At 35.1% G+C, this 11228-nt stretch overlaps 1 protein-coding gene across 1 annotated transcript; it reads right to left on the reverse strand.

Moving 5' to 3' along the window:
* Positions 1–7611: 7611 nt before the first annotated feature.
* LOC147502810 (amino acid permease 3-like) lies at positions 7612–10712 on the reverse strand. The gene is made up of 7 exons (XM_086607665.1): positions 10627–10712; positions 9757–9874; positions 9432–9665; positions 9249–9342; positions 8926–9140; positions 8688–8827; positions 7612–8569 (listed from the first exon to the last, which is right to left on the reverse strand). Exons 1-7 carry the CDS (start codon positions 10630–10632, stop codon positions 7916–7918), a joined length of 1461 nt encoding a protein of 486 aa, XP_086463791.1. The 5' UTR covers positions 10633–10712; the 3' UTR covers positions 7612–7915.
* Between the last annotated feature and the right edge of the window lie 516 nt (positions 10713–11228).

Genomic DNA, 11228 nt, shown 5'->3' on the forward strand with positions numbered 1-11228 from the left:
TTGAACCAAATCAGGAGTGGAGCCCATCTTGGGTTGCAATGGCCATGGCAAAGGCCCTTGTTCTTCTTCCTACCTCTTGCGACCCGTGTTGTGCTTTCGTTTCTTGTCCGGTCTCCCATCTTCTTTTTTAGATCCGGTGGTAGTAAATCAAGCACACTTTGGTATCTTAGCGGGCATTTTACTATTCTCCACGAGTGTATTATAGCTCTTGAATAACTATCGGGAATGTTGAGAATAGAAGAAGTTATCCAAGAACTTGTATGATACACATTCAATCCATCAACCAAAATGGAGCATAGTCGTGCGCACAAGGGAATCCTTTCCACCAATTACAAGAGGACTTCTATTCAAGTCAACCAAGTGAGTATGAGTAGCACACACTTCAAAAATACCCTCCCTTGACTTGAGAACCCCCAAACTTCTCCCCACCTCGATCTTCTCAAAAAATAAAGTTTCCATAGGATAGTAGTCCAAATCCTAGATGACTCCCTTGATCCATCATTTTCATAATTTTCCCACGGATCTTGTCCACCATTGCATTGATAGGCAAGTGACGTTCCAGCAAGATCCAAAAGTTGAAGTTTTCCTCAATATTGGAACACCACCAAGAAATTTTTGTCCTATACCAGTCAAAATAGGCAAAGAAGCAACCTTAACATATTTTTCATCATATACAACAGAAAATATAGAAGAACTAACAACCAAATCTGTAAAGTAGAAAAAGAATCCTGAAAAGAGACTTTGAAACTAGAACTAGCGTCGCATAAAAAGCTAAAAAATTCTCTCTATGATGCCGTTATCAAGAATGTATCAAAACCTTTAACCAAATTGAAACAAACAAGGGATTGAAGCTCCTGAAGTATCATCACAATACACGCTTGAATCCCTTACAAAAAGAAAGTTATATAGAAATGGAGTAAGGTCGGACCACTTTTTAGAAATTGTACACTTCAAATCACCAATTATGCCATTAGTCCCAACACGCAAATCTAATTTAACGTCTCAAGATAATAACAAAAAGAACAGTCTCATCCATGTTGCATTTGCAAAAACAACAAAGAAAAATCATGAATCTATGTAAATGTATTTTTACATAGTTATATATTTGTAAATCTATATTTATATAGGTATGCATTATTTTTCAGTAGCCATATATCCAAATCTATATTTACATAGGTATGTTTTTCAACATTTAAAAGCATGACAATATCACCAATTTAAATTTTAATGACATAAATCTAACAAAGAAGAGAATAAGTAAAATTAAAATAAAGAAGAAGATTGAAAAGAGGATAATCAAAAGTTCAAAGAAGTGTATTGAAAAGAGGTTAAAACAAAAGTTAAAATAAGAAGATTTCTCTCATGCCAAACCTTATTCTTTAATGATGTGAGAATGAAGAGATCAAATCATCGGTGTGTTTCTTTGTGTCATTGTTGGTTAAAAATGGCGAGAATAAAACCCCAAAAGCAGAGTTGTGTCTTTGGAAAAGAAAAAGGGTAAAAAAGGAAATAAATTTTGTTTGGAATTTAAAAGTAGACCGAAATTTTATTACTTTTGCAAAAACAGGGAGTTTATTTCATAAAAGCTTCAAAATAGGGGGGTTTAATGGGTTGGGCCGACATGGGGGAGGTTTTGAGTAATGGGTTAGGAAGGCAGGGGTGTGAGCCACATTTCTTGTTTTTAAAAGTGTGAAATAAAGGTTTCATTTTCGGTAAGTCACGAGAAAAAACCAACCGTACCTTATTTGTTTTTTCAAAATACCGTATATACCCTTTTATGGTATTTCTTATTTATTTCTTCAAAATCCCAAAATTGAACACATTAAACTTCAATTCCAATGACAGAAACGAAAGAAGAAGAAGAAAAAAGTGTCATCCAATTAGACAAAGAAATAAAAGAAAGAGACTTCAAAGAATTAGAAGACTTGTTTTTCAAAAAAATTGGTCATTCCATTCCTTTAAAACCTCAACCTTTCACTTTCGATCTTCAAAACTCACCAATACATCCATTAGCAGTATCAGAAAACCCTTCAACTCTATTTCTCGCTCATTCTCAAGGTAAAACTTTATATTTATTGTGAATTAGGGTTTTATTTTATTAATTGAATTACAATTTTTTAGGGTTTTATGTGGCGAGAACTAAGAATGTTATCGAAGGGGGCAAAAGAGAAAAAGGGTTGTTGTATTGAGGAGATGAGTGTTGTTGATGTACAAATTGATAGAGTTCATATTGTAGCTGTGTCTAGAGATTGTTCGACATTGGCGGCTTGTGTTGGTGCGAAGATTTACTTCTTTGAGATTGAGTCACTTTTGAATAAGGTATAATGTTGTTGAAATTTTGAATTTGTTGTTGTTGTTGTTTTGGATTTTGTGGTAATTATTTTTGATTTTGTGGTAATTATTTTCCTGATGAGATGTGCTTTTTTGTGTTTCAATGCATGGATCACTATTAAACATTAAAGCCCTTATTGGAAAAATTGGGCAAATGCATTTAGGAGTCGGGCCCTATATATTTTTCTTTTTTACTACAAGGAAACCTTTAGTTTTAAAACTCATTTATATTACAAAAATGTACAATAATCTAAGCGGTGTAATAATCAAAGTAGATTTAAAATGCACATCCACAATCTGAGAGTTCGAATTTGTTCTTCCTTGAGATGTGCTAATTATATTATCATTTTAAAGGAAGAAGTAATAGATATAAAGAAGAAACGATAAACTAGTTGAATGTTTCAATGCATGGATCACTAAGGAGATTATAAATGTCATTTTCGTTTTTTTAGTTTCCAAATGTCCCGCTATTACTCTTATGCTTTTTGGAATATGAAAAAGATGATGAAAATGAGTTGGAACAGATTGGATGAGTCTATAAAATAGAATTTCATTTTATGTCAAAAAATGGAGATAGTATTGGCTAGTAAGGTTGAAGCTGCAAGGACTTTGAGGGTGGTTAGATCCAATGAAAATCACTAAGTTGTTATTTTTGTTTCATATTTGTTAAAACAAGTTTTGTTATATAAAAGCAAAGCTTTAGATACTAAGTGATAAATTACAAAAGACAATGTTAGTTTCTAGTTCATAGCGGCGTTATTAATTCAAACTTGGGATATTTTTTTATGTCTCGAGATAGTATTGGCTAATGACTTACAGTAGTGGAGCTTTTCAAAGTTCTTACGTGGGAGCTTTTCAAAGTTCCGCCCCACATGCACCCCCTAGTTCCATCAATGCATTCATTTGATTTGATGAATAGAAAATGTACTTGTAACTATTGGCGTATCAATAATTTCCCTTGCATACATGTTATCGCCTGTATTGGTAGTAAGGGTGATGAAGGATATACGATGATTGCGTTTAGGCAATGTTATGGTTACATTGATGAAGGATATACGGAGATCGCATTTAGACAATGTTACTCACATTCTGTCAAGCTAGTTCCGAATAGTTCTATGCCAAGACGTATGCTTGATTCTCCTGCAGTTTATCTGTGTAGTCCGAAGATTGATCCTGGTAAACCCAAGAAGAAAAGAATTGAAAGCACCGGTGTAATTCATTAATCTGTGATCAGTTTTGATGTTCTCGGCAAACCATATTTTTTTTGTTATCTTAATTGAGATTTTTAAGTTTGGTCTTCTGACATTTGTTAATGAGAAATTGATACTCATTGTATACTTTTATTAAATGTTGATACTCATTTGAGATTATTCACTAGTCGGTTTGTTTTATTTTTCATTTGTTATAATGGAATTTCATAGTCTGTGAAATGATTCATGTTGCAGTCGTCATTGACGGTGTAACATTCATATTGCAGTCGTAATTGAGAGTGCAACATCCATGTTGCAGTCATAATTGACAGTGAAACATTCATGTTGCAGTCGTAATTGACAATGCAACATTCATGTTGTTGTAGGAGTTGAGAGTGCAACATCCACGTTGCAGTCGTCAATGACAGTGCAACATTATTCATGTTGTAGTCGTAATTGACAGTGCAATATTCACATTGTTGTAGGAGTTGAGAGTGCAACATCCATATTGCAGTCGTCATTGATAGTGCAACATTCATGTTGCAGTCGTAATTGAGAGTGCAATATTCATGTTGCTGTAGGAGTTGAGAGTGCAACATCTATCCATGTTGTAGTGGGATATTGCACAAGAACCATGCGTGAGACTTACTTTTTTTGAACCCATCTCTTTTAGAGGAGACTTCTCCTTTTAAATTGGGTGTTTTTAATTTGTCTTTGGAATCATGTACTCATAATGCGCAAACAAAGCTAAACCCATTTGTTGGAAACTTGGAATTTAGGAAGCAATTGGCTGAGATATTCAACATAACATAGGATATTAACATTTAAGGACAAGCCACCACCAGCTGCTTGTGACCATCGATAATTGTAAACGTTGACAATTGGAAGATTCTTTTAGAAACATGGATGTTACACAACTGTAAGCACACAGTACACCTGATAAACGATATTACAAAAATAATACTATATACACACATAAAAGAATCTTGGTGGATTTGAGCCACCATCCTCTTGGGATTCTTCTCCCAAGTGCTCTACCTTTTTGAGCTAAAGATTCGTTCTTTTTATGTTAACTTCATCACGACAATACTTAGAATACATTTAAATCAAAAATAATAAGTGCACTTTCTATTGTGTATAACCATTAAGTTCTTTAATATTCGTATATGAGTGCACGTAATCTCAATTATTTGATGTCAATGTAACAATGCAACATCCATCTTGCAATAGAAGTGACAGTGTAACATTTATGTTGTAGCTAGTGGTAATTGATAGTGTAACATTCATGTTGCAGTGGGAGTTGACAATAGTTGTTGCAGTAGCAATTGACTGTGCAACATCCATGTTGCAGTAGTAATTGACAATGCAACATTTATATTGCAGTAGGAGTTGACAGTGGTTGTTAGAATGATAATTGATTGTGCTATACATCCATGTTGCAGTGATAATTGACAGTGCAACACCCATGTTGTAGTAGGAGTTGACAGTTGAAAACAACATGTAAAATCAAACAACAAGCATAAACAATTAAGTTTCATGTTCATCTAAGCAAGAAACAAGTTCATTCAACCAAAGTACAAAATAAAACTAAAATTATATATATAAAGAGATATTTTAAATTTAGTTTCTTACCTTTGTTGTAGTTGGTTGTCTTTTGTTTCGAGTAGATCTCGGTTTTTATTGCACAAAATCGGCGAAATCGTCATTAATTTCAAATTTCAAATTTCCATGTTACATATTTCAAACTTTCAATTCAATTTAAGGGAAGGGTTTGTTTTTTTTTTTTTCAACCTATTTAGATTTATGTTTGAAGAAGATGGGGTGAGGGACAAATTTGTAATATAATCAATAAATTGACCAAATGGGCTTTTGATATAATTAGAAAATGCTGTGTCTTTTATCCGAAATTAAATTGGAACATTGGGCTTCAAGCCCAATCTATGTAATTAATCCTCCTATTAGGTTTTAGTTAGATTATAAGATTTGCCCAAAATCCGGATGTAGCTTTTCCACTGTTTTAAAAATCGGTCTAGGCGGTCTCTAGGCGCTAGGCGGTGCCCAACCAACTCGCCTAGGCCCAAGTCATTTAAAAAATCAGTGGACCAACTAGGCAGGGCTAGGTGGTCTCTAGGCGGTCCAGTCATTTTTTTTTTTTTGAATGATTAAATGTCGAAAATTAAAGGCCTGTGTAGGCTTAAAATTTGAATGAGTTTAAAAGACTAAAGCATAATGTAAATTATATGTCACTATAACAAAGAGTATGTTTTTATATAAAGTTGATATTTTTCAACTATTACGCATTTTTGTAATAAATATTTTTGTTTGTGTTTATATTTTGAATTATGGTAAATAATTTTCTTCATTTCTTATAGTATAGGTGTATATTACTATATATATTAGGAAAAAAAATCGCCTAGTCCGTTTAGGCACTGTCTAGAAATCCTAGGCGCTCTCCCACTGCCCGACTACTGCCTAACGTTTTTTTAGAACACTGAGCTTTTCCGATCAATTCTAAGTTCTAACATTATAACCAAATTAATCACACAAAAAAAAAAAGGTAAAACAAGCAAAGAACCACCACTATATTTTTCCAATAAAAGAAAAGACTAGAAAATTCTCCCTATATTTTTCACGTGCAACCGACCTAGTAAAAGTATTGGAAAAATACCACCTTTTCTTTTGTTCGTTCGCTTTCAATGGATCTTCATGAGATTCATGCTTTGTTCGTGTTGACTAGTAGACTAGTTAATTATTAGTTTGGTACCACAAAAGGTAAAACCCTTTCACCCTAACTCTGGTAGTGGTGGGGTGAAGTGGTGAATTGTGAAAGCACTCTCACCAATGCCACCATATATCTGAAGTCACCAGCCCACTCATAGGCTAACCCATGAAACTACTTAGAAAGTCTTTTCACAGCATCTTAAGATAGGGACTTGGGGCCTGCCACACAAGGACCATGACCAGCCCATACAACCATCAAGGACTCAACCCAAACTAAAAGTGGGATTGGTAGAGTCCCTACCTTAATAATATGATTACCACCACTAGTCATACTACCACAGCCATTCTTTTTAAGATAAGGACGTTATAGGTTCACATGCAAGACATAAAAAGAGAGCATATTCTAGATCTGACTTCAAAGAATATCATGAAATGTGAGAACATACATCTCTCCATCAATCAAAAGTAAGCAGTACCCCATTAGAGCATCTGCAGTGGTACCTTCAAACAGGTTTCTTTTGGATGCACATTAGAGAATCTGCACTGGTATCTTCAAACAAGTCTGTTTGAATTGCTCAAAGTTGCCTCAAACTATATCGGAGGGAAAAAAAAGTGTGTCCAAGATGTAACCTCTGTCCATCTAAAATCTAATGCAGTTGACCTTTTCGTGCTCGTGTCTAGTTATGTGCACGCGGAGAGGCGAAGAAAAGGGTATCGAATAAGCCAAAGTTACATTAATTTGCTGTGTCTGAGATGTGTGGCTTCTCACACTATCATTGTCACATCTGCAAAAAGATTTTGATATAAATTTATGATTTATTGATTAACGTTGTAAATCATGAAAAATGCATTACATTTTATTTCCCTTGTAATTATGTGATAGCTACAAATTTACCCCTATACCCAAAGCCAGAGGTAATGATACTCTTAGATTGATCCCATGACTACTCCAATACTGGAATAGTTCTCAATCATGTTGATTCTTTCGTCTGATTCTAGATTTTCTAAATTAAGATAAATGGTTGGTATATATGATGTTCAATTCTTTTTCAGAAATTCTCATTTCATTTTTTCGTAGTATAGGCGTATATCTAGAGTACCAGAATGAAAGGCACATTCAATTGTGACAGACCGCCGGGGGAACGCTGCTAGAATGTTTTTAGAACCATCCAGAGACGAATAAGTACGTACAGAATTCTATGGTGGTAATTTGTCATATAATGGTACAGGCTCTGTCTTGGGTCCATGAGCATTTTGGTACAAGGACCAATGAGATTGAATCTACATTTTGTTGATTCAACCAAACTACACTGATTATGCAACCAGTAAACATATTTCATTCTGCAATTGGAAAACTAAAAACCAAAGACAATCCAAAGGCTGGTCATTGATTAATTTCCTCTAATTTAACAAGTTTGATAAACAAGAGCAGAGTGAGGAGACTGTTATATATGTATTCCATGTACATAAATACATGCTTCAGCCTCCTTCCTAAATTTAAGCAACAGGAAAAGCAACAAGAACAAGAAGAAAATATAACATCACCACTTAATATTCTTAAGGGCATGGACATGAACATGGCATGAGCCAGAACTACAGTTTTGGCTTCTTTCCTTCTCTTAGAAGGATTTAATGCTTGACGATTCCGGACAACTGTGTGAGATACTACTGTCTTAATAGCTAGTCTTGAATGGCTTATAAACCTTAAGATCGAGAACAACACCAGCAATTGAACCTGCAGCAGCGGCGATTGAAATTATGAGACAAGCAAGGCTGAGAGTTTGTAGGCAAAGCCATCTAGTACTCCATCTGGGAATCTGCTTATGTGCAATGTACATCTCAACAGGGAAGTAAACTGTAAGAGGCCAAAATCCCAATGCGCCGAGCAATCCAACTACATCGTTGAAAAATGGGAGAAGCATGGATATAATGGTGGTTAGGATGACAAATAATGTTCGCCAAACAAGGCGGAACAGATTGAGTTTGAAAGGGCGAAATCCAGGAATGGGTATTGGGATGTCCTTGCTGATGAACTGACTCTTGGGCCATCTTTCTGCTGCCCATTTTTCGATAAAAGCGAATAAGGGTTGGCAGTAAACTTGGTAAGCTCCAACAAGGTGGATTACAATGGCAGCGTTTGCAATGTCAAGTAGCCAATAGGGGTTATAGAAACCAAAACCAGTGAGAAGATTCCCTGGAGAATTATCACCAAATGCAGCATACCCCATGCAACCACACATCATGTAGAAAGCTGTTGTCACAAACACACTGAGTAGGGTGGCCTTCTTCATTGTCTTCACTTCTGATGGAGGGCTCTTAACTGTATCCTGCATATCACCAAACATATCAATTAAGTGTTCATTTCTTGTTTCAGAAACAAATTTCCAAATTTATTTCTAAATAAAATGCATCATAAATTTATTTGTGAACTAGTTCAAAATTTACCTGAATTTCAATCAATATGATGGAATAAGAGTAGGCAAAGGCAATGTCTCCAAGCGCTTGGAAGCTCCTCCATATCTTTTGAGTCTGAGTGACCGTTCCGATGCTTATTCCGGTCAAGCTACCTCTGAACTGCCCAGTCACTGATCAAAATTCACATAATGTCAGTTATTTATAGAACAAATAATACATTCAATAGAACAAAAATACAATTAATTCATCGAGCAGGATCGATTCTTACCTAAGACCTTTCCAATTCCAAGACCAAGGCCAATGGTAGAGTAAGTAAAGGACATAACTGCAGCGACAATTGATAGCCACCATATTTGATCAAAATCAGGAATTTGAGAAAAGAAAATTTCAGTCACCCCAAACATAATCATGTATGGATTGCTTGATAAGTGGCATGGATTCTTTCCACCGCTCTCATGGAAACAATTAGACCTTTTAATTGCCCTGTTTGATTAAAAACAGAACACACATTAATCCAAAGGTTATCAACTCACATTCTAACAGTAAACTTGAAACTAAAATCAGGTTTTGTTTCGCTTTATTTTAACTCACATCATGCTTATAGATGCAGCAATGGTATATCCAATGGCAACACCAAAGAGATTCAAGTACTGAACTACACCGCAAACCTTTTCCTTAAAACCACCTAAGAAATATCAAAAACCTCAATTTAGAACAATTCAAAGAATTCCAAGTTGATTAATTGCATGGAAATAAGAAACTGGGGTAATTTACCAAGATTAGATCGAACTGCTTCCATGTAAGTGTAGTTTCTCTTGCCAGTAACAGGGTCACCAGTCCTATAACATTCAGCTAGAAGACATGAAGTGTAGTAAATCACAAAAGAGAACAAGAACATCATTACAGGACCAGCTATCCATCCAAGTTGAGCTATTGCCCATGCCAAAGAAAGCACTCCAGATCCTATCACAGCAGTTATTATATGTGCACTTGCTGTCCAAACATTTCCTGGAAACAAAACATGATTGGTCACTTGGGAAATTTTCTTAACAAACAGAGAAGCAATATTACATATGAATTATGAAAAACTAATTCTTACCAGTTCTCTTAAGACGACCATCATCATCAAAGCATTTGGAACCACCTTGTGGTACATCAACAACTTGATGGTGGTAGTGTTGTTGTAGTTGGTTCTTTGTGACAGCGTTTTCACCCATCTTTCAAACACAACAAGTAAACCTCTTAAAACCAGAATTTTAGCTTGTGTAGTGGAATTATAAGTCACAACTGTGCGTACACAGTGATTATAAGAGAAGATAGAGACAATGGGAACCCAAGAGACTCAAAAACTTCTAAAATAGCAGAATGTTTACTTCTTCTGAACACTCCCCCCAAGGCACACAAAAACCCAAATCAACCTGAAATTTTGGTGAGGTGGGTGTGGACTTAGTTAAGTCTAGTACCTAACCAATACCCAAAACCAAGCAGACTGAATGATATGATATATAGAGAGAGCTAGAAACCAAAGTTTTGAAAGCTTCAAAACCTTGAAAGCCAAGTTTTCTAAAAAGAATTAGAAGATAACAAAGAGAGTTGGTATCTGCAACTGAGACTTTAAAACGCCAAACAGAGAAACTAGACAGGCTATAGGTAGAGAAGCCAGAGAGTGAGATTATTAGAAGAGCTATTGCTGGTATTTATAAGAAGAGAAATGAAGCATAGGCTCGTAAGAGAGATACACGTGGTGGAAAGAGTCTTGTAAGATATAGAGAGATGTCAACGTCCCAAAAACACTTTCTAGTTTTTACCACTTTTCCAACACAGTATGAGTCAACAAATCTTGAATTCTCCTCTCATTTCAAGCACACGCACGAAATTATATAAAGAAACGGCAAAACAATAATTAATGCTAAGTAACAAATTTAACCATAAAACATGATAACATAGTTATGGTTTTTGTCATTTATACCTTCATTATTGTGTACTACCACCACCACCTTTCTATAGATTTATTGAAGAAGAATGGGTATTGAAAGCCTTATCGCTGTGGTTCAAGTGTGATACTTGTTCGAGTCTTATATAGAGTGAAATATATCAGTATAATATTCATGTCTTTAAACACCACTATCTTATATTGGCTCACGTGTTTAGTCTCTCCTCCGCTCTTACTGAAAGCTGATGCTGTTCGTACCCCTTTTTATTAGTATCTTTGTGTATAATTACATTTAGGATTTAGTTTAGACATTTTATTTAGGTCCATTATGAACGACAATACACACTTTTATCGCCTAATCACATTTCATATTTATCGTTGTCAATACATAAGGTTTGATCGAGAGACAAGAAGTGGTATTGTGTTTTGTAAAAGACAAATTAAAGATCATAATTTTGAAGACGGGACTAGATGATGCCAATTTAGGGATTTACAGGTTAAACAATCTTATTTGAGGTTAAGAGGTCGGATAGTCTCACCCGGGTGGAAAACTTTAGCTATTACAACTTACAAAATATTTTTGACATGTGTCTCTTATTTAACACCCAGAATAACGGTGTTACTTAAAACCAAAAAAC

Source organism: Coptis chinensis, chromosome 4 (assembly GCF_015680905.1).
Source record: "Coptis chinensis isolate HL-2020 chromosome 4, ASM1568090v1, whole genome shotgun sequence".
NCBI lineage: Eukaryota > Viridiplantae > Streptophyta > Magnoliopsida > Ranunculales > Ranunculaceae > Coptis > Coptis chinensis.